The following is a 24,612-nucleotide window of genomic DNA, read 5'->3' on the forward strand; positions in this document are numbered from 1 at the left end:
GGTCCGGTTGGTCGTTCAGAATGGTCCGAGTTGGTTGAGTTGATGGTCCGGTTGGTCGTTCAGAATGGTCCGAGTTGGATGACGGTCCGAGTTGGTATCTCAGAATGGTCCGAGTTGGAGATGGACCGAGTTGGACCTACCCCGGCAGGTGACGGCCAGTCACCTTGGTCACTTCCCTGCGTACACTTATATATAGGCCTATACTCCACCCAGCACTGAGCTCGGTCCTTCTGTGCACTTTGCCTCCACTGAATTTCCTTTCCTATTTTCTTCCCCTGCTTGAGCGCTGCCATGCGTGTTTACCTCCGCCAGCTTATATACCTCCGCCAGCTCATGTAAATCCCTTTCCAGAGAAAAAGAAATGATGAAAGATCAAAAGAAAAGAAGATTTTTTGGGGGGGAGAATGAAGGACGAAAAACTGATGAAGTGGTGGATAGGAGGCGAAAAGAGAGAGTAATAATGGTGTTGATGGAAGGAGGGGAAAGAAAGGGAGAAAGGAGGAAAGGTTTAATTAAAGATTGCGTACACAAACACAGATGGTCTTGTATGAAAGAAAATTGAACTAACTAATTATTGAAGGGAGAGTGATCCGGATATTATATGTATAATTGAAACAAAACTTGTTAAAGAATTGGAACTTGTGCTGGAGGGATAAAGCAAGTACAACATTTGGAGAAAAGATTGGAATTAAATCACGGCCGCGCGGGAGTTTAAAGCCGCGCGGCCAGCGTGTGAAGAGCCCTCGCTACGGAGTGCCTATACTGAGACACTGGCTGATCGTAAGGCTAATAATAATCTCCTGCCACCTTCTTACGGCACATTCCAACGGATGGTGACCAAATTATGGTAAAGTATAATGGCGTAATGGTGGATTGGCGATACCTGTTGATGTAGACACAAACTGTCTCTTATTTATTTTCCCAGAGCTCGCTGGCTGCTGGCTCCCAGCTGGCTGTTAGAGGAAGGTGTGCAGGTCTGACACAAGTGTGCTGTGAAACAGAAATACAAAAAAGAGCGTGTGCTAGCGTTTGAAAAGCGCGGCGAAAACAGGGCCAATAATGGCGTCCAAATCGTAGGTTGTCGGGACTCTCTTTTAAGGGACTCAGGAAGAAAACACAAGTCACCTGTGACATCAAGATCAAGAAAATCAACAACACTCGCACGTGTAGCTTGACCATTCCACGGAAGGAGAACAGTCGACTGATGAAGGTAGGTCATTATATAACAAACAGTTTTAAGCAACTTGCACCTTTGGAGCTCTAGAAGTCGTGGCTTCCCAGCTCCCTAAAACCCTGACGAATAGGAACAAGAGGTATTTGACGTCTGTTGGCTCCCGCCAAGTGTGAACGTGTCTTTTCCTCCCTCTTTCCCTCGCCCTTTCCAGCCCACAGCTAAACGAATCTGCATAGTAGTTTGTAGTTTATTGACACAGGTGTTACTTGTCCAGTCTGTAAGGTTAAGGTTGGTGAGGAAGACAAGGCTCTAGGCTGTGAACTATGTGAAATGTGGCACCACATAAGGTGTGAGGAGGTCACTGAGGTAGTGCATAAGTTCCTGAGCAGCAATCAAGTAAGTAAGATTCACTGGTACTGTACCAAATGCGATATTGTTGCGGGGAAATTGTTCAAACAAGTTACTAACATATCCAAGAGGCAGGATAAAGTAGAAAGGCGTATGGATACCCTGGAAATTAAAATCACATAATTTAATTCACGACTCACAGCATGGGTTTATGAAAGGAAAGTCATGCCTCACTAATCTTTTATCCTTTTACAATAGAGTATACGAGGCAGCTGACAATGATGAGAGCTATGATGTGGTTTATCTTGATTTTAGTAAGGCCTTCGATAAGGTACCTCACCAGAGACTGTTAGATAAAGTCAGGGCTCATGGGATAAGAGGGAAGGTATTTGATTGGATTAAGGTGTGGATTAGCGACAGGAAACAGAGGGTTACCATTAACGGTAAAAAATCCGAATGGGGTAATGTTACCAGTGGGGTTCCTCAGGGTTCAGTTTTAGGCCCGCTTTTATTCATTGTCTATATCAATGACATAGACAATGGGATAACTAGTGACATAGGTAATTTTGCAGATGACACCAAAATAGGACGCACTATTAGGACAGGGGAGGATGCTAGAGCACTGCAGGAGGATCTCAACAAACTGTCAGCTTGGTCAGAGAAATGGCAGATGAATTTTAACATCACTAAGTGTAGCGTACTTAGTGTAGGAACAAGCAACCCATTACACGGGTATAGTTTAGACTCCACAGCGATAGGCAGGTCTGAGTGTGAAAGGGATTTGGGAGTGTTAGTGAACTCTGACCTAAAACTAAGGAAGCAATGTATTAATGCGAGGAATAGGGCTAACAGGGTATTAGGCTTTATTAACAGGACGGTAACCAACAGGAGTGCAGAGGTCATCCTCAGACTCTATTTAGGATTAGTTAGGCCACACTTAGATTATGCTGTCCAGTATTGGTCATGAAACAGGGTGGGAGTGAGGTGTGTGAAGTCATCGATTTTGGATGAACTGGGCGCCCACACCCACGGCCACAGGCTGGCATCACTTGGAGGGCCTTGGCGAGCAGTCTAGTATGTAAGTCTGTGGGCGTGCCTGTGGTTTCTCTGTGCCAGTTCTCATTGTCACCAGTGTGTGCACGGCCAACTCACCCATCTTGACTCCAACCACATAAACACATGGATTAAATAACAACAAACACACACACACACCATACTCATAAGGAACCATGGCAGATGTTTCTGACAAACAGAAACGACTTCACCATTTCTTTGAGTGTGTTAGAACGTATTTGGTGAGTGGCTCACATGAACCAAACCTAGCTCTCTCCATGGGTCAGAACAAATACTAAGCACTTTTTCAGTGTTTTCAATACCCCAAGTTTCACGATCCTTGAGTTTAGGGCTATACCTTCGGAATGAAGTAAGCGCGAAACTCGGGATTGTACTACATATACAAACCTGGGCACTAAACCGTTAATCTGTTAATCGTTAATTATCGATGTTAACATTTTTGTTTACGATTTCACTTTTAAGTAAACTTTGGAAATCATTATCAGACTAATGAACTTCCGTTAACTCAAGTCCGCTAACCCCAAAAATTCATAAAAGCTGGTAAACGTTTAAAAGTCTATTATTTTCATATTTTAAATACAGATGTAGAGTCTTAGCATATTTAATAATGTATGCGTCATTCTTTCAACCCCGATATAACGCCACTTATTATTATAAATAGCAAGTGTTGCTGGACTTGTTCATCAAGTTCAACACAGCCATCTCTTCCAGTGCTGCAGTGGAGCGTTTGTTCTCTATGGGCAAGGACATCTTGAGGGCCAAGAGATCATCCCTGTCTGATGAAAACTTTGACATGCTAATTTTCATGAAGGGCAACATGCATCTCATGAACAAAATGGAGAATGAGAAGAAGAGGAAAAATTAAATTAGTATGTATATATATAGTTTTTAATTTTTTTATTTATATTTCTTTCAGCCACTTTGTTTTTTTTTTGTTTTTAGTTTATTACTAATATTGTGTTTCATTTAAGTTTTTTTTATCCTTTTCTGGCTCTGAAAGCCTTTAAAAACTTAAAAAGGTCTAAAACTATGAAATCAGCCTTTTTTAACGCTAAAGCAAAAAAACTATAGTTTTTGGGTTCTAAAGCCCTTAAAAAGACCCAAAAAGGCTGATTTTCTAGTTTTGGCACTTTTTAAAGGTGTATTTAGGTGGTTTAAAGCAAGAACTGATTTTTTTGTTTTTTTCTATAATAAAAATTAACGTTAACGATTTATCGATAACTTCTGTTACACTTTTAAAGAATTAACTGATTAACGGTTATTGAAGTTAATTTTTTGGTTAACGGATTTACGGTTAACGAAGTTGACTTTTTGATTAACGGTGCTCACCTGTGTGTGTGTGTCTAATATATATATATATATATATATATATATATATATATATATATATATATATATATATATATATATATATATATATATATATATATATATATATATATTGTGTTTAGCCCATTTTACAGGGCCATCTTTCCTCCTTTGATATTTTTTTATTTAGTTTATTATTCTTGCTAAGTTATGTAGGAAGCAAGATTTGTAATGATGAAAGTGATGATAATAAGGAAAATATTAAACTCTTTGGGGAAAATATATAATCACCCTACTTGGGCCAGCAAAGGGGAATGCGATGATTAGTGATGAACGAGGAAAAATAACCCACGTTACAACTAAACTGTATTTATCTCATTTACAGGTCATCCCAAAATTCTTTCAAAGAGTCAGCAAGCACCATTTAATCAGGCATGTTGACCTCAGCTGCCATTCAAAGCAGACAGAGGCAACTGTTGCTACAGGCAGTCCGGCAGGCTCCAGTACTAAATGTACTATGTAAATCCTACTGTTTGAGATTGTTACATTTAGATAAAACAGCAAGGCACATCATTCTATCACAACATGATATTGAAGAGGGCAAGTTTAAAGGAGAGGAACTCCCTGATTCACTGTTGGGCTTGACAGACCCAAAGATCCTTTACAGTTCCTATGTCAAGGATAGCATAGCCAAAGTAGACCCTAAAATACTTCACAGTATTGCAAGAAGGGTAAAATTAGAAGAAAAACAGAGGATAAGGGAGCATGCCATGCCTCTTATTATACAGAAAAATATAGTAAAATCTGAGAGTTACAGTGAATTGAATAGTCAAAGTAATAAGGAGTTGAAAGTTTTTTATCCTTATGCCCATGTAGAGCAAATTGATATTCCTAAAAGTAACTTGGAATGTTCAGACTCAGAGGACTTTTTGAAACCCCAACTCAGTGTTCAGGAAGAGATTGCCTTGAGAATGGACGCCTATGAAGATGGCGTACTTGAGCAACTTGATGAACCAAAAGGGAACCTTGTTAAAGATCAATGCAACAATGATTTAAATGCAGACAGCTTGTTAGAAGATGAAGATTCTCAGCTTCAATTGCTGATTGAGCAACAAGGCTCAGCAGACCCTGACTACCCAGTGAGTAATGTGCCATGTGGAGGATGTGGGGCCCACCTCCATTGCCAACAGCCATCCCTGATAGGTGAATATTCTATATATTTTTGCATAGAATACGGTAGATTTATGCATGGAGTAAGTCATGACTGATTTTCCTGATGAGTTTGTTTCTACAACACACACAGATAAATTTTACTATCCATACAATTATAGTTGGATGCTGATTTATCATGAAATAGGTACCAAAGAAACTCACGTTACATATATGTTGCTCAAACTTGAAGTGTTTTCAGGATTAATTTGTTTGGTATCATGGCCTTACAGCAACCAAGGCTGAAAGGTACTAGATTTTCTGAACTAAACTTTACCTAAATTCTGACATCATTTCCTACCTTGACTACAAATCAACAATGTTTTGAGGTGCCATATGAAAGTCCACAAAAATATATAATCTGAGCAGTCACATGTCTGATGAGTGGTCTTTACTCTTGGACTGAGAGGGATGTGAAGTGTGGGGGAGCTGTTTCCGGCCTCTTCCCTATTAGTTAAGCCTTACACTCCCATTGTTTGTGAGTATTTAGGTGGCAGTCTGTTTGTACCGGGTGCCTTTCAGTGCTCAGTGCTTCAGTAAGTTCATGTATACATACTTGTTGTCAGGGGATGCATCTGAGTGTACAGTACCTCTACATGTAAACAGGTTTGGTTGAATTAAATTACATGGGGAACTTTCAGAACATACCCCAAGGATCTGGAATTTCCACTTATCCGGAAACACTGAATCCCCCCCCTCTTTTATTTTTTTTTATATATACAGGAAAGGAAGCAGCTCAAGGGCACTAAAAAAAGTGTAGAAAAAAAAATCCTGCAAAACACTGCTCCTAAAAAAAAGTTAAAAGTAAAGAGTGGCCACAAGAGAAGTTTTAGTGTACTGAATGAGCAAACAGACTCCCATTTTTCACAGGCTTTTATAGGTACAGGTAACTCTCAATTTACACGAGTTTGGTTTACGCGTTTTTAAAATAACGCGGGGTCCAAAATCCAAATAAATGTTTAATTTACTCGTTTTTTCCACTTAAACGCGATATTTTATGGAGTGGCCACCAGATGTCTCACACAACTGGACTCACATGGTGCCGCGGCCACAGCTCAGTTCTTCCTGCGCGCCACTTGAACAATACAGTACCCACACTGCCACGCTACTCAACAATAGGGATGGGCAGTAGGGTGTTTCATAAAATCAGACAATATCAGATATTTGTTCCTCATACATGCCTGAGTTCCTCTTGCCAAAATATCATCCCTCTCCTAAATCTACCCTCCTATGATAAAAATTAAGGGTCCCGAGAAATTAACGTTTTCATGAAAAAAACTTTTTTTTATAAATAATTGCTGCTTTATTTTCCCTAACAAAAGAATAATTGGCCAGAGAGCACACATAAAGTACAAAAATTATAAAGAAAGCAGTCTCATATAGTTACTTCATTATTTCTGCCTTTTGCTTCTTTGGAAATTCTTTTCTGTGCTTAAAGACTGCTTTCAATAAGAACTGTTTGTCTTCTTCTTTTGTTGTTAATGTGGAATTGAACTTTTTGATAAGAGCTATCCCCCGTTCAGCCAAATCATTAACCACAGCCAGGTCATGGACCTTGGCTTGACCTTCAAGGTACTTTGAGTCACTTTCCCAAGACGCAGGAGGATTTTGAGTAAAGGCATCATCAATGTTGAGAGTGGTAAACAGATCCATCGTCCTCGAGGTTACAAAATCAGATAACGTTTAAATGAGCCAAGGATGTTTTTTCCCTCAATACGCTTTGCTACTTTCTTCAGTGCTGGCTTTAATAGGTTATCTTGCATTCTTCTTTTTTCCTCTTGGTTAAGTTCTTTATCAAAGAATGCCAAGCCAACCAGTGCCTCTGAGAGGTACCACAAATGTCATGGCTGCTTGTGCTTCCTTGGCAACAGTGATGATCACTACTTCTTCTTGTAATGTTTCCATGTCTTGCAAAACTCCAGATCAACAGCTGGAGCCTGCTCTGCTCTTGGTGCACGACACCAAGCCGGCAACAAAAAGGCAGATTTCTGTGACACCTTTAAGTTCCAACTCCGTCATCTTGAATTGGTCTTGTAAAAGGTATAGCTTCAATGCATAGATAGCCTTTGCCATCCACCGTGCATTGTGATATGCTCCTGGCTTCCGGAGAGGCACATTAACAGTAGTCTCTTCCCCAAGAAAGAGAAGGACCAGCTGAAGAAGCTCTTTATAGTCATCCCGCTGCTGACAGATAGCAAAAGATTTTCTCACAATAAGAATAGTTTTGTCCCTGAGACCCTGAAGAGGTTCGGCAATAGTGCAGCTAGTTGTCAGGGACCTATCGATTTCATTCCACTGATTCTTGAGTCTTTTAAAGATTTCAATATTAGGCCCAGTGGTGGGGCCCATTGAGAGGTGGAAGGCTTTGGCTAGAACAATTTCATAAATGTGATGCCTGCATGCTAGGTATAGAAGTTGTTTCTCAAGAGCGTCCTCAATCTTGGTGCAGGCACCTGCATGAATTCCAGTGTTCGATGATGTAGTGTCAAATGATAACCCCTTGATTCTATCTGACAGGTGGTGTTCCCTTATGCATTCAATGCATACACGTGCTATCTCCGCTCCTGTACCAGCTGGAATTTTTGGAATCCCAAGCAGTTTCTCTTGACCCTTCCCGGAAACTAGAATGGCAATTCGATCCTCAGATCTGTTACCTGTGATTGTAGGTAGCATTTTCCCATCCCAATGCAACACTAATGGTTCACCAGGACAGAATTCTTCCCCTTGATACGCCACTGCTACTTGCTTTCGAACACACACTGATGCATAGGTATTACTTATGCATCAGTGTAATTTATATAACAATTATTATGGAAAACACACACACAGAGACACTAACCTCTCGCTGTGAAGCCTACAACCAGACTAAGCGCATGATAGGCTGACGGAATGTAAATTCTCGGGACCCCTAAATATTTTCCAATCAGGCTGAAACTTGTTCAAACTTGTTTTCTGAGCCAGTGGAACAAGATAAGCAATGAGGATGAAACTTCCTTACAGTTTTATTTTTCAACCCTCTGTCATGAATACCGGTACCTGCCCATTGGGCAGGTACCGGTACCAGTACCGGTACTAACAGTACAATTGCGGAAATGAGTTCCTGTACCCACTGTGGTAAGCCTTCCCTCCAACCGGCAACGTTGCAGTAGTACTACTCAAGTGTTGTTGTGAATGAACGGTGTTCGTCATGTTCGGGTGTGAGTGGCGGAGAGGTTCACTGGTATTCAGGAAATGCAAGGGAGGCTTTATTCATAATTAAGAGGTGAAATTAAATGTAGCATGTGTATGTAACACATGTTAAACCAAGATATCACTACAAAATAATAACAGCAGAGAGAAGATGTGACGTATTATCTAGAGTCAAGACTTTGATGTTCCGCTCCTCCATCAGCATTCACGTGTGAACGTGTGCACACACACACTCTCTCTCTCTCTCTCTCTCTCTCTCTCTCTCTCTCTCTCTCTCTCTCTCTCTCTCTCTCTCTCTCTCTCTCTCTCTCTCTCTCTCCATTGAATGAAGTGAATACTTATTTTTCGATAGAAACCTTCAAACCTACCTCTTGTTTGATTTACATTGTTTTTGATTTACGCGACCTCTTCAAGGACACAATCCTCGCGTAAATCGAGAGTTACCTGTATAAACATTTAAGGAGTGTGGTTCCCAGTAATGCAATCTTTTCATGAGAGGAAAGAAGACAATGCATTCTAAAAATTGCATTTTTTTCCAGGAGTTATTTTGGTTACTTATTTCATGGTAATATAAAATTAATTCCGTTCATTGTGTTTGTATTACACAGGGTTCATCCCAAAAGAACTCTTTGAAGAACGTGACGATGGTGAATTGCGTAACCTCCTGTGTCAACGCTGCTACTTCATGCGGTTCCACAAAACAGCTCTCAATGTGCGGGTGGACCCAAAGATGTACACAAAGCTGCTGGAGCCCATCAAAATGAAGAGGGCGCTAGTGCTGCTGGTGGTGGACCTCCTAGATGTTCCATGTTCCATATGGCCGAAAATAATGGACATAATAGGTCAGAGCATTTTCCAGACGCATGTTGTGATAGATTAACCCGTCCGCTGCGATTGCCACGGATTTTGCCTTCACTGGCAGCCTGGTAACATATACTCTCAGGTCCTTCTCTTGCTCTGTGGTGGATAGTGGAGTGTTTCCCATGTGATATTGGTATGCTGAATATCCCCTCCCAAGGTGCATGACTTTACATTTTTCTTCATTGAATTGTAGCAGCCACTTTTTGTTCTATTCTTGTAGCTTGATGATGTCTTCTTGTAGGAAATCTGAGGGTTATCGGAGCTACCACTCATCATCACTTCCACCCCCCCACCCTTTTTTTTTGAGACACCACTTTTATATTTTGTTGACTTCGTCTTGGATGTTGTAGTATGTTATATTCTTCCTTGATTTTATTCACCCTCTGATCACGAGCTTTACTCACTCGTATCCAATAGTTCTATCCACAAACTCCATTTTGAGCCACAGAAGGTTAGAACATCTGAGCTATAAATAATGTGACTTCTGCCAAGGATAACAGGCAATAAAGAAAGTTCACCAAGCCTTGTTTTACTCATAATGCATCATGTGTTGTTGTGAGTCCTGATCTACATGTAAGCTCAACACTGAGAATATTCTAATATTACTCTGCGCGCTAATCTGTTTGATATAACCATTCGCAGTTTGACCGTCGAACACAATGCTTTTGGAACCACTCAGTGCTGTGTTTTCATGTGAGTCAGTAGTCACAGACGATGCTTGATACACTGTGTTATTGTCTCTTACTTTTAGCTTCATTTGGGTTACCCACTAGTTCAATAGTCTCAGAGTTGTGTGTGTGCTGTTGCATGTGAAATCACCTTTATAACCAGTAATTGTAAGCATTGGGTTTGATTGGTTTTATGATGTGTTGATGGAATTGGGTAAGCAAGAAGAGAGGGGCTAGATACCTAATTCATATATTATTTGCCCTCCTGGTTTTGAAACATGAGACTGTGCTGGCTCTGCTGTTAGGGGACACGAAGCTGAATTAGACTCAGAGCCCCGGTCCCCCTTGTTTTTGTGATTTTCATTTCATTAACTAGTAAATACTTGTTTTCATTTTTACAGGAACCCAGAAACCTGTAGTGGTTGTGGGCAACAAAGTGGACCTTCTCCCAGCTGATGGCATCAATCATCTCCGGAGAGTAAAACATTCCCTCATCAGGGCCATTGAAAAGACTCCACTCAGCCAGTCCTTCATCAAACATGTGGCACTGGTCTCAGCTCACACAGGATATGGAATTGAAAGCCTGATTACTCATATTCAAGGTTCCTGGGCCACTAAAGGTATGGCACACTAAAGCATTATGTATACTTTCAAAGATGCACTTTTTTTCTCAAAACAAGACTAAAAATACATATTAGCATGCATCTTGGCATAACCAAGGCCTATAGGGAGTGTACAGATCAGAGATGTTGTTGCACATGAAAATGGGGTTTGTCATTGATGTCAGTGCATGATCAACTCTGGCAAATACAAAAAGTTTTGACCTCTACCATCATAATCTGATTTTGCTGGAAAGGCTGGAAAGTTTTTTTTTTTTTTTTTTTTTTACAACAAAGGAGACAGCTCAAGGGCACAAAAAAAAAGGAAACAATAATAAAAAAAAAAGCCCGCTACTCGCTGCTCACAAAAAGAATCCAAAGAGGTGGCCGAAAGAGAGGTCAATTTCGGGAGGAGAGGTGTCCGGATACCCTCCTCTTGAAAGAGTTTCGTGTTTCGCGTCATCAAAGGGTAAAAGGTCCTGGCACACGATGACGCAAAACGCATCATAAAAGTTAAGAAAAATATTAAAAATTACGTTTTCGATGAAAGTGCGTCAAATTTGGGAGCGTCATTTATTGGGATAAGTTTCTTAATAGTAACATATGGCAACCTTTCTAAGGAATGTAGATGAGGAGCTTTGAGTGATTTTTATTTGTTAGCCTACTCTGTTGGAAGAGAAAAAAATACAGTTTTCTCGGTGTAACTCGGAAACTAACAGGCATATGAGGATTTTGAGGATACCATACGAATCCTCACTAAATTCCGCTTCGAAACATATATTTGGCTAAAAAGTTGGCCCACAAAATTTTGAGCTAGTGAGTGGGGAAGAGTTGGTACTTCGGATTTATTCTCTACAATACTCTATACGGAGACTTGAAACAAGTTTGTATTGTTTATATATATATATATATATATATATATATATATATATATATATATATATATATATATATATATATATATATATATATATATATATCTATATATATATATATATATATATATATATATATATATATATATATATATATATATATATATATATTTTCCTCTATTTTTATTTGTGCATGTTCTAGTACAAGTCTTTATGAAGCCATTGATACCAAATTTATTGGGGTACAATATATCTGTGAGGGTAAAATACGTCCGGGAATGTAGAGTATCGTGGCGGCAAAAAAAGGCCGGTCGGGCCTGAGAAATGTATGATGAGTGGAACAGAAACGTATTGGAAACTTATGGTGCGCGAGAGGGTTAAGAGAGCAAGAAGATCACCAGTAGAACGCCCCTTGCGGAACCCATACTGGCGATCAGATAGAAGGTTAGAAGTAGAAAGGTGCTTTTGAATCTTCCGGTTAAGGATTGATTCAAAAGCTTTAGATAGACAGGAAAGTAAATCTATAGGGCGGTAGTTTGAGGGATTGGAACGGTCACCCTTCTTAGGCACAGGCTGTATGAAGGTGTACTTCCAGCAGGAAGGAAAGGTAGATGTTGATAGGCAGAGGCAAAAGAGTTTGACCAGGCAGGGTGTCAGCACAGAAGCACAGTTTTTAAGGACAATAGGAGACACTCCATCAGGTCCATAAGCCTTCTGAGAGTTGAGGCCAGAGAGGGCATTATGATAGTTGAATTATAATTTTACAAGAGTTCTGAAAGCCATGTTGAAGCCAACAGATCCTTTCTTTCCTTAGGAAACATTTACATTGTGGGATGCACAAACTCTGGAAAGTCCACCTTGTTTAATGCTCTGCTTGGGTCAGACTTGTGCAAAACAACTGCATCCAGCCTCATTCGACGTGCCACTGTGTCACCTTGGCCAGGAACCACTCTTGGTATGCTCAAGGTATGGTTCCATTCATTTTTACCTCTTTTGTATTGTTATGATGATAAAATTGTTAGGGGACTTACTACAGAATAACCTTGGTAAGTTGCTTGCATGAAGTCGGAAGTGGAACATGGTATTTGCTGCCTGTAGCGCTGGTAGGCGTTCTTGAGGAGCCTCAATTATGGATGGCCGCAGCCCGTTAGTGGCGCAGACTAATTTAATTTATAGTGGTTGCTGTTATGTATGACTCTTGCTTGGCCTATGCTGCCCCCCGGTGCTCCTCTTGACCGAAGTCGCTGAAGTTAAGGTTGACTGAAGATCCAGACAGCATGTGGATAATTGTCATCAATGTTGTCATCTCTGGCACTTCCCTTTTGCAGTTTTTCATTTTTCTCCCTTGGTTTCTGACTTCTTCACCTCTTGCAACTAGTTCCTTCTTCAGGTCATCGACGATGTCAATAAATTTCCTCAAATCCTCCCTCAGACTCCTTACCTCCTTCTTTGAATCCTCTACTTCTGTCTCTAGTCATCTCATACGCGACCATAATCTTGGGGTTGGCATTTGGCCCAGCGAGAAAGCAGGAAAATACTTTTCTCCTTCCGCTTCAAAACTTTCTTCTTCATATCTCTTCGCCATTTTCTCCCAGGCAAGTTTGGCTTTGGCATTTTTCACTCACGTTTGCACTTTTTTCTTCATTTTTTTGTCTATTTTTACCTTTGGGAGACAGGACCTATCCTACAACCCTATCCCCAGGCCCTGACCCCACGATATAGGTAAATTCGTTATATTTCCTGTTTTTTTAGGCGGAAGAGGATCGGCGGCAATGTTTACGCTCCGATAGCTGACGTGTGTGTGTGTGTGTGTGTATGTATTTACCGTCAAACCTCGGTTTTCAAACGTCTCACTTTTTTTAAAAATCGGTTCTCAAACAGTATTTCAAACTCAGAATTGCACCAGTTGCCGTACAACATCACGGTTGCCGATCAAGCCACTCAGCAAGAGCAGCACGGCATCACTGTGCGCGTCAGTCACGCCGTAGCCCTCACTCAGAGAACATTTGCTCTGAACTGTTCTTTGATTTTGACGATTTTTCTTGTGTTGTGCATTAACATAAACTGCGCTGTACAAGTCGACCTCAAGATTATTAGCTCCAAATTATGGGTTAGGCCTATATTTGCTGTATAAGTTGGCCCCCAAACTAAGGCGTCTTCTGGCAATCAAGAAATACCCCAAAGCGAGCAAGAATTTCCCCAAGTCTTGCGGAATTCTTGCATACCTTGTTTTGGTGTGTCAGATTTTCAAGACGTCCCCGTAACTGTTGGCAAGAATGTGGGGTGTGGTGTAAACGGCGACGGGGCTGGTTAAGCCACTTTCTTGCTGATGTCACAGGTAAACACACCACACCGCACCTCCTTAGGCCTATGGCGATGACCATTTCTTGAGCTTATCAAACAGCCTATACCCCCATAGTGAATGGTCATGATATACAGTAAAACCCCGATTATCCGAAAGCGGATTATCCGAAATTGATCTGGATAATGCAATTAAATTTTTTTTTTTCTATACTAAAACGTTATAAAACATCAAAAATAAATAAAAGTAACTACATATGTACTATATTAACACATTTAAAATTGATAAGAACAGTTAAAATGAATATGCTTTCTATAGATCAATGTATTAGACAAAAACATTAAACAAACTCTCCAAGACAACGACACAAACCGACTCCCCTCCACTCCATGCCACATTCCCTTCCAACAATATGAGTCATCATACTGTGTCTCCACCTGCACGATGCATCAAGGTCACACTTGCAAGCTTGGCAACATTCACAATTCAGATCTGCAAGTATCAACATACACTGGTCCAGACAAGGAGAGACACACAGACAAACATACAATAAAACATTTACATCACATGTTTTAAGCGTACTTACTTGTTTAGCGTGAAAGTGTTTGTTTGGTTTCATTGTTTATCAAACTGGCTATTTGTATAGATCAGAATTACTGGTAAGATACACTGAGTAAGATGGACGGCGCCGGCACCGTGGGAAGGCGCTTGGCGAGCATCCAGGCGACCTTGTGACTGAAGTCGGAGAGAGAGAGAGAGATAGTATATCAAACCATGTGTCTGTTCTATCTATCTACCTATCCATCCAGATAGATAAATAGATTGAGAGAGAATCTTATCTCCCCTCTGCACCACATCATAATTAGGATGCAAACATACCACACAACACTCTTCTCCACTCTTCCTTCCACATATAATATAACAGGCTTCAGCATTAACCCATCCGCTGCAATTGGCACGGATTTGGCTTTCACTGGTAGCCTGGTAACATATTATAGTCCCAGGTCTTTCTCTGCCTCTGTGGTGGATAGTGGAGTGTTTCCCATGTGGTATTGGTATGCTGGATAGCCCCTCCCAAGGTGCTTGACTTTACATATTTTGTCATTGAATTGTAGCAGCCATGTCATGGCATCTCAAGGCTGGCTGGCTCAGGGTTGCCATTTGGGACTCAGTGCTTGTCTTGCTTCCAAAAGAGAAGGATTATATCACTTTGTGTCCCTAGCCTGGCAATCTTGGATTCACTACAATCGTTGCAACCGCCGTTATCACCACTATGTCGGTCAGCAGTAGTTCCGAGTCTGGCTCTGAATATCTGCCAGATGCTTCTACTGAAGAATATAGTGATGATACCTCAGAAAGTGGTGATAGTGACTTAGTAGATGACAGTGATGAGTTTTCAGACACTGTGGAGTCAGTGGTGATAGTGACTTAGTAGATGACAGTGATGAGTTTTCAGACACTGTGGAGTCAGTGGAGGAACAAGGCTGGCGCCTCATTTCTGACCCTTTCAGTGATACCCGGCCTGACCCGGCGAGTGGTATACGGGCCCGGGTCGGGTAAACGGGATCGGTGCTGAAGGGGTTAAAGTTACTAACATTATACATCACCAGATTGAAAAGGTAAATCACTGAAACAACTCACATCTGATCTTAATATCATTTTCACTAACACTGAAACACAACACACAACACACCTTCCCTTGACATGACCCTCCAGTCTATCTCCTGCATTGTTGGCTCATTCACCAGAAATAACAAAAAACATTTTACAAGGCTTTTTCATTTTTTATATTATTTCTTTCCAGGCACATTCAGGTTTTGTTGCCCTTTTAAGAGTCATGAATAATGGAAAATTTGTTTTTCTTTTGAACTTGAAATAGGAAAGAATAAACAAGCTACGTCTGTACTTACTGCTTTAGTTCTTAATTTATTTACAGTTTCCCATCCTTCGTCCATCTGGCCAAATGCTGCACCTCCGAACACAGAGACTGAAGGAGCAGCGGAAGATGCAGCCTGATGGTGGAAAGCCAAAATACACTAAGAACATTCTTATTGGAACACTTTCAGGTAATAAGTTCAAGCAAAATTGTATCATGTATTTGGAAGTGTATGTACATTCTTTCACATTCCACATGTAATTAGTGCAGTTGCCCATACACCCAACCAGGAGCGAGTTGTTGGTTGTCCGTACGGATGGAAAACAGTGGTGGGTACTGTTGTTCAGGTAATTGTTGATACCTGTAATCATGGGATAGACAAACACTGAATAAACTCAAGTCCATATATTCTATGGAAAGTTTATTCTATGAAAAGAGAGTACATGTGTACACGATACAGAGCCAGGGTGAACTGGCCCCTGAGGCGCTGTCAGCCTCTGAGGGGCACCAACGGTCAAACTGCTGACATTGCGTGATTAGTGATGCCCAAGGCAAGGTGCCTATACTCCAAACTAGCATTACCCACATCTCCCTCCCCCCTTCACGCTCATAGTCCTAGTCTTGAGCGGGTGTTGTGGCTCTTGAGCCGCTCCGAGCGACGAGACAAAGCTAGGTGAGGCAAGTCTGGGCGGGGAGGAGACTCGTCCACGGGCAGAGTGTCGACAGCAGGGGGCGGAACAAGCCGAAGGAAACGGTGGTTCCTCCACAAGATGCGGCTGCTCGGCATCCGGACATGATGGTCCCTAGACTGGCCGGCGCCCATTACCGTGCCTACCTTGTCCCAACACTGCGTGGTTGGGCCCTGGATGCGCACGAGAGCACCTGTCTTCAGCGGCTGAAGCGGGCATCATACCGGGCCTTGGCATCTCGGGCACGTGTAGCGGCATGGCGGTCGCAGCTCTCAGCCTTGGCTGCCACTTCTTCGCGAAGGCTTTGGCATGGGCAGGGCCGTACAGGACCTGGACTGGGGAGCGGCCCGTGGAGTTTGGTGTGTTACACAGCTCCAGGAGGCCTTTATCAAACGCCTCACAGTCGATGTTGCCGGACGAGGCCACCTTCAGGATGAGGTGTTTGACAGCCTTCACTGCATCCTTGGCGTGTCCATTTGACGGGGGGTAGTTGGGCATTGACACGTTGTGGCAGACCCCCCAATGCTCCAGGAATTCAGCAAGCTCCCGGCTGGTGAACTAAGGGCCTCGGTCAATCCGCAGACGCACAGGAACACCCAGGTCATGGATGAGGTGCTGGAAGTAGCGGATGGTGGTGGCAGACGTCGCGTCGGAGCCACAGGTGACTACCACAGGCCAGCCAGAGAGTCGGTCGACAACGACTAGGAAGTGTTTCCCAGCCACGTTGAAGAAGTCGGCTGACACTGACTCGAAGGGCCTGATGGGGTTGTCGTCGCACAACATGGGCTCCTGCTGCTTGCTAGGTAGCATAACCTGGCACGGCTCACAGGCGCGGACAGCGTTGATGATATCCTCATCTATGCTGGGCCAATATAGGGCCTGCCAAGCGCGGTGCTTGGTGGCCTCCGCCCCGCAATGGCTATCATGGAGGCGGGAGAGGACACGGCGATGAAGGGCTGCAGGGATGACCACATGAGCATCATATAGGATGAGGTCCCCATCTGCGTAGAGGTCCTCCCTGAACTTCCAGTATGGGCGCAGGGCATTGTGGAGGTCAGAGTGGTTGCGAGGAAACCTGGTCCGTACACTCTCCAGGAGCTTGGTGTAGGAGGGGTTGTTGTGGGCTGCCTTCCGTAACTCCTCAAGTGTCAGATCCACTTCAGGGGCTGACAAAGGCTGGGGGCGAGCAAGGGAGTGCACGGTCTGCAGAGTGACGCCACTGCTGATGGAGAGGCCGGCCTGCGTGCCGAACATCTCGTCTTTCGGCATCGGGCGGCTGACGGGCGAGTGGGAAAGGGCATCGGGGATGCAGAGGACCTTGCCCGCACGCCACACCGCTGTGAAGATGAATGCCGAGATTTTCTCCTTCAGCTGCTGGAGGCGGGGATTCTCAACGGCGTACAGCATGTAGCTATTCAGGATCGGGACCAAGGGCCTATGGTCGGTGATGAGGTTGAAGTGTTGTTGGCCACTGCCACTGCCAGTAGCTCCAGCTCGATGGTGGCGTAGCGAGTCTCGGTATCGGTGAGGAACCACGAGCCACACTGGACCAGGCGGAACTTTCCTCCTCCGTGGTCCTGCAGGAGGACGTAACCTATGCCGTACAGGCGCGAGGCATCCATCTGCAGGATGGTGGGGAGGGCTGGGTTGAACATGGCGAGGACAGGCGGACTTGACAGGGCCTCCTTCACCTTTTGGAAGGCCTGGTTGTAGTCAGGAGTCCACATGACCATCCTTTTCAGGCTCATCAGGGGACGAAGAGGCAAGGCGGCGGTAGTGATGTCGGGAAAGAATTCTGCCAGCTGGTTCACCAAGCCCATGAAGGGCCTGAGATCCGTCAGATTGGCAGGCATGGCGAAGTCTGCTATAGCTCGCACTTTCTCCAGGTCAGCCGCATAACCGCAGAAGGACACAGTCGGGGCAGCCACGACAAACTTCTCAGCGTTGAGAGTGATGGCGTGCATCCTGCACTGAGATAGTACCTTATCGATGCTGTGGAGGTGCGTGAGGTAGGCTTTGTCGGAGAGCAGCATGTCGTCCACTACCTTCATGCAGTTGCTCATGCCTTGGAGTGCCGTGTCGCCGCATAAACAGAAGACGTTGCCCATGGCGGCGAAACCCATGGGGCCTCGACAGTAGCAAAAGCGTCCATAAGGCGTGATGAAAGTGGTGAGTGGCTGGTCTTCCTCTTCCAGCAAAATCTGCCAGTAACCACAAAGGGCGTCGACCGTCGTAAAGAACCGCGCCTCCGGGTCCACACTCCGTATTGCTGTGAAGGGCGTGGGCGAAGGGTGGGCTGGACGGGACACCTGGCTGTTGAACTTCGACGAGTCGGTGGTGATGTGGACGCCACCATTAGGCATGGAAGGTGGTGAGGAAGGGAAAGGGAAGAAATTTTATTGTTTGGAAGGAGAGTCCCTTTCCTTATTGTGTATTTAGCAAAAGCTACACAGCATGATGAGCTCAAAGTAAGCCTGTGAAAGGCAGACAGGAAAAATCCATCACCCATCCTTTACCTGGCAACAGGAAAACCTGATGCCCATCCTTTTGGGGTTAATTCTCTTACATGTGGAGAGTTTATTTTAATGATGATGTGCAATTCACTAGATATAATTCTATAATGTATGAAGACTTCCAGAGCTTAGCTTTAAATTACTAGCCACAACATTTTTGTAAAGAATTGGTTAAATAACATGCTGCATGGTTATAACTGTGTTTTGTCAATTTTCTCACCCAACAGGACACATTGGGAGGACTTTGGAGAAGAAAGAGGACATGTTAGAGAAGAAGGATCCTTTTTCAACTAATATGAGGAAGCTTCCCACTGAAGAGCCCAAACCTATCATGGGTATCAACCCTTCCCATGAGCAGTATTCCCTCAGCAAGTGGTGCTATGATACACCTGGGACAGTGCAGCCAGAACAGGTGAGCAACTATTAATCAGGAGTAATTAAAACGCAAAACCAGAAGTATATGCACCACAGCTGACTGGCTAAATAAACTCACCCATCTTACACACACACACACACACACACACACACAAACAAGCAAGGAATGAATATACAAAGATTAGAAGAGAAGAAAAACGGAAATATGTAAAAGATATAATCGACAAATGCAAAGACCAACCTAAATTATTTTATAGACATGTGAATGGCAAATAAAAGAATAGAGAAACAATCGATAAACTGAAAATGGATGGAACTACATATGAAGACCCAGCAGAGATGGCAGAAGTGATGAACAATAGCTTTCATAGAGTTTTCACAAAGGAAGATGAATTCATACAACCACCAGGCCAGGAAAGAGGAAGGGTTATGCAGGAGATACAGTTAACGGTGCAGGAGGTCAAAGAAAGCTTGAACAAGCTGGATATAAGAAAGACAACAGGGCCGGATGAAGTATCAGGGTGGATCCTGAAAGAATGTAGTGAGCAACTTGCAGAGAAACTGCACTCCATGCAAAACTTCTTTTATAAATAGAAAATGTCAACACCTTGCTTCTTCTAATTCTTCCCGTGCCTTCTGGCATCTAGCCAAAAATATCTCCTCCAATTTCACTTCTTCCTCTTTCCCTCCTCTCCTTAACCCTGACGGCAGCACTGCCATCTCATCTGTCTCTAAGGCTGAACTCTTCGCTCAAACTTTCTGTAAGAACTCCACCTTGGACGATTCTGGGCATATTCCTCCTACTCATCCCCCCTCTGACTCAGTACGAGTAATAGCACTTTCAGTATCCCTTCAGTCACCCGACTTGCAGTATCAGTCATAAAACATAATGTTTCAGCTGATCAACCTTTTGACACACGATGAGTTGATGAAAGTCCTGCCCCGCCAACTTCTGCGCCCAAGGACCTTCTGCCTCCAGCCTGGCCACTCCATCTTCCTGGCTGGGCTGGCACGTCTTGACCTTCTCTACAGCCCCAAGTCAGTTAGGTTCGTAGAGCTGGATACGTTGTTTAGAATAGGTGAGAAAACATTATTATTTAAGGACCAGAGCTAAACAGACTTTTAAATGTTTTATGAAGTAATAAATTTCATCTGAAACATTCAAGATCATGGAACTATGGCTCATTGTTATGTCTTCCTGTCTCTAGTCTCTACAGTCTTTGTGTTGCAGCTTTCTAGAAAACATGGAACTCTAGCTACCCCTTTCTTTTTACTCACTTTTTAGAATTAGTTCAACTGCATTCCATGTCAGGAGGCAAACAACTCAAGCTGTTATATAATTAGTGCTAATATCCTATTTCCTCATGAAACCACCCTTGATGACCCCAGGTGATTATAGCATGTGTATTTAGACCTCCCAAATCATTCCATTTAATGTTGCAACATCCTTACTCACCCTCTTACTGAAATGAATGATGCAGCACAATCAACCAACTGCAACAACACAACAGCCTTTTCCTTCCATTTAACTGTAGCAACAAGTCCATAACGTGGGTAACAGCAGCACAATCTGCAATAGTCCTAACTTTATTAGAAGACGACGTTATGTCGATACAGGGCGACTGCTTTGTTTATGTTGTAGATTCAGTCACCTCTCGATTAATGCGAGGGTTACGTTCCTGGAGATGTCACGTTATTTAAAATCGCATTATTTAAACATAATTTCCCCATAGGAAACAATGGTAGTAGGGGGGGTTACGTTCCTGGACACTGGGAAATCTGCCTATTTTGGGGATTTTGTTACTCTAACCTTAAAAAAACAAAAACATTATTAATACATTAGTAGGTCACGGAAACAACAAAAACAAACGTTCTCATTTTATTTAAACTTGTTCTTTACCTGCGTCGGCCACCGTCCCTTCTTACCCCGCACTCCCGTCACCAGCCGCTCCCTTCACCTCCGCCACTCCGCCTCACTTGCCTCCTTCTTCTTCCTTTGACTACCCATGCTATTGGTGACAAAGATAACTCCTTTAAGTTAAAGTTTTCAAAAGAAAGAATTGCTACATTACATTCGTAAGTCACTGACACGACAAAAACACGTCCTCACACTCACCATCATCACTTTGTTGATGCGTCACTAGTCGTCGTCGTCTGCCGAATCCTCACCCCGCTCTCCCTCCTCCCTCCTCACCCCGTCCTTCCACTTCCTGTGAGGAGGTGGAAGGACACACACACACACACACACACACACACACACACAGTTACCTCGTAGAAAACAGACAACGGCACTGTCTGAAAGCGTGAACTATCATAATTATTGATACGTAAGGCACCTACGTTATGTAATATATAGGTGAATTACCTTAACTTTGGCTTATGTTACTATATTTGTATACAGTGTTTGCCTCAATATTACACAATGCCACATTGCCAATGGTTATTTGTTAGTTACGTTCACAGTCAATCACCATGTTGATATACATCGACTTTAAGACAACCTACTACCCTATGGATGGCACATTACACAAATCATGCATTATTAGTGTTTAACCCCTTAGCGACGAGTATGACACTGGCGTCACATAATTTTTTCTAACGTAGGCAACAATGTATGTGTCGATCTTAAGTGACTAACTAGCACCTCTTTGGCCCCTTAGACGACTCCGTGCTAAAAAATAGTCTACAGTTCTTGCCTATGCATCATGGTGTCTGCAGAGCGATTACATTCCCTCACACGTCCTGTTCCAGCGGTCTTCCTTTAGTTTCTGCTCATCGTGTGTGTGCTGAGCATAGTCGTGACACCTCCACTTATATACGTGATGTTCTAGATGAACCAATATCTTGTTCACAGGAGTGTTCAGAGGAGTGGGAAGTGGAAGTTGGATTTTTTTGGGAATCATGGAATTCCAGTCAAACGGTCAGTCCAAATGATAATCTGATTTCACAGTTCAGTTATACGGATGACGTTCTACAACTTTTATTCGAAGAAATTCTTTCTAGAATGAAAAACTACAAAAAATATTTTTTAGAGTTTCACTGCAAATTTGGCTTTGTAGGCAGTAATTTTCCTGGTAAAAGATTAAAAACTATATTTTTCAGATTCCATCACAATAAAATGAGCAACTTTTCCTCCATAAATTTTCCTGTACGTCGCGCCAGTAAAAACTTGGAACTTTTCAGAATCATGGAATTCCAGCCAAACGGTCAGACCAAATCGTAATCTGATTTCACAGTTGAGTAATATGGATGATTTTCTACAACTTTTATTCAAGGAGATTATTTCCAGAATGAAAAACTAAAAAAAAATTTTTTTTTGAGTTTCACTGCAACTTTGGCTATCTGTAGGCAGCAAATTTCCCGGTCAAAAATCATAAACTATATTTTTCAGTGGTAGCGGTAGTGCCAATACTTTTAGCAGGTAGTGCGCACAACATTGGCCCCTAGTGTATGCTCCCCATGAGTCAGTTAGTTTCAGTACTAAAGCAAAGTATTTAATAGTAGGTGATAAAACTGGTTTTGTATGCCATAACTTTATCTTACCTTTGCAGGTTTACTGTCTTCAGGTCTGAGTGGCTCCCTCTGACTATCACCAAGACAGTTGATGCAGCCTCTACCTATTCCCGTTACCTTGGCTCCTCTCTGCTCGGGGTGCCTTCAGAAGGAGAGGAGCGCCTGAAATGTTGGCCCCCACTACAGCCTGTTAACTTGAGGACACACTGCCACAACAAACTTGAAAGCTGTGCTGATGTGGTTCTCTCTTCAGCAGGTGATTTTTTATTTTTTATTTATTTATTTATTTTATTTTTTTTCAGTGAAATGAGACATGTCAAGAACAAAACAAATAGCTGCTACATGCCAGTACTAAGCTGAGGACATTAAAAAAATTTATGCACATCAAAAGGCAATTTTACTTTGGCAAATCACTTCTCTGCTAAAGTCCACTTTCCCATGAGGTACACCGCGCTGCCTCACACCACCAGTTGCTTAGTTGCTTTCACACCGATCATACGCACACTCCAACACAGGGAATCAAGATTTGGCTGCCTTCTTCCCGTTATCCATTCAGGAGTGGAAAGGCTTTGCCACACCCTGTTATCCGTTTAAGAGCAGGTTGCCCCTTCACCCTTGATCCGTTTAGGAGCAGGTTGGGACCGTGGGGGTGAGGTGAACAATGGCAGTGGGCGGCAGAATACAGTGTTGTGGTGGTGACGCCGCAGCGCGCCCTGACGTCACGACCCCCTCTGCCCCGTTAACTAGAGCGGAAACCACCACTTTCTCACGCGCGCCACCCACAAAGTTCAGGTCATATCGCTAATTCAGTTTTCAATAAAAATCTATTTTCTGGGGTCCCTATCGCAAACTCAGTGAATCGCAAACTTGAAACTCACAATCCTGCAGAAAGTACAGTACAAGTAAAATGTTAGAGGATATTATTAGAAATAGCAAGAATGTAATTCTAGCTTGGGATTTCAACTGTAAAAATGTCAAATGGGAAATGTTTGAAGTGGAAAGTGAAGAAAATACATGGGGAGCTAAAGGTTTAAAATTGGCCACAGAAAACCTCATGAAAACCTCAAGAAAAGGTCATCTTCTGAGAAGCTCCAGTTTGTTTTTATTTTTACTGTTTAAAGTTTGCCCCCAAACCAGCAGTTTGAGAACTAGTGACATCTTTTTCAGTCTCATTTTATCGCTAGATGTGGAGCCTCACTGTATAATGTTTATTGTTTTTAAAGCCTATTTTCAAAAAGCTTTCTTTACTATTGTTTGTTGCCTGTGCAGGTTGGGTGTCGCTGACGGGCTTCACTGAGCAGCAGGTGATAGAGCTTCGAGCGTGGACACCAGGAGGCCGCGGGATACACCTCCGTGATCCACCACTTCTGCCCTTAGCTGTTAACCTTCGGGGTCGCCGTATAGGAAAGTCCTTAGCTCATCGACCCCACAAGATATTTGTGCCATAATAGAACAGTAGCTATATAAGGCGTAAGTTTGTGGAATGTTTATGGCAGTGTTGCCAGGATTCCACCTGTAGAAGTGTATGTAAATAAACATCTGATTGTCAATAATTTTGCTGTATGACCCGTCATGCACTCTTGAGCTGTAGGCATTTGAGGTTTGTTCAGTGTGCTTTTTTTTATCTGCCTACGGTGCCAGTAGGCTATCTTGGTGGGGGCTGGTGGTTGGCCCCAGCCCATTTTGGCTCAGGCAAGTGTTTTATAGTGCTGCCATCTTGCTTGATGCTGCTCCCTGGAGCTCATCTTTGATCCTCTCTTTTAGAGAGAGAATCTAGAGTCTGGGTTGGTATTAGTCTTCAGGACAGTGTGTGGGTAGTCTTAGGCCACTCTGCAGTGATTGAAAAATCTCAGGTTGTGGTGGTGGGTGCAACGTGAACCTGCGTCCTCCTGGACACGGCACCGGCATGCTAACCACTCAGCCACCGCCTCCCCACATATTTTCATTTTATTGCATTAATTTTTATTGTGTTATATTTTTCATTCTTTTATGCTTTAAATAAGGCATTTACTTGTGTTTTTCTAGCTTATATTATGAGT

At 42.9% G+C, this 24,612-nt stretch overlaps 1 protein-coding gene across 3 annotated transcripts; it reads left to right on the top strand.

The window, feature by feature from the left end:
- The first annotated feature begins 1,046 nt into the window (after window positions 1-1,046).
- LOC127009705 (nitric oxide-associated protein 1-like) lies at window positions 1,047-24,126 on the top strand. 3 transcript variants are annotated; one of them, XM_050883046.1, is made up of 11 exons: window positions 1,047-1,210; window positions 3,308-3,465; window positions 4,290-5,107; window positions 8,911-9,144; window positions 10,233-10,451; window positions 12,120-12,271; window positions 15,544-15,673; window positions 18,913-19,097; window positions 19,959-20,107; window positions 22,612-22,829; window positions 23,843-24,126. In XM_050883046.1, the coding sequence occupies exons 3-11, from the start codon at window positions 4,339-4,341 to the stop codon at window positions 24,019-24,021; spliced, it is 2,235 nt and encodes a 744-aa protein (XP_050739003.1). In that variant the 5' UTR covers window positions 1,047-1,210; window positions 3,308-3,465; window positions 4,290-4,338; the 3' UTR covers window positions 24,022-24,126. The 3 variants fall into 3 exon arrangements, with proteins under 3 accessions (XP_050739003.1, XP_050739005.1, XP_050739004.1); XM_050883047.1 differs by lacking the exon at window positions 1,047-1,210 and adding an exon at window positions 1,293-1,313; XM_050883048.1 differs by lacking the exon at window positions 4,290-5,107.
- Window positions 24,127-24,612: the final 486 nt, after the last annotated feature.

The sequence above is a fragment of the Eriocheir sinensis genome, chromosome 41 (genome assembly GCF_024679095.1).
Source record: "Eriocheir sinensis breed Jianghai 21 chromosome 41, ASM2467909v1, whole genome shotgun sequence".
Classification (NCBI taxonomy): domain Eukaryota; kingdom Metazoa; phylum Arthropoda; class Malacostraca; order Decapoda; family Varunidae; genus Eriocheir; species Eriocheir sinensis.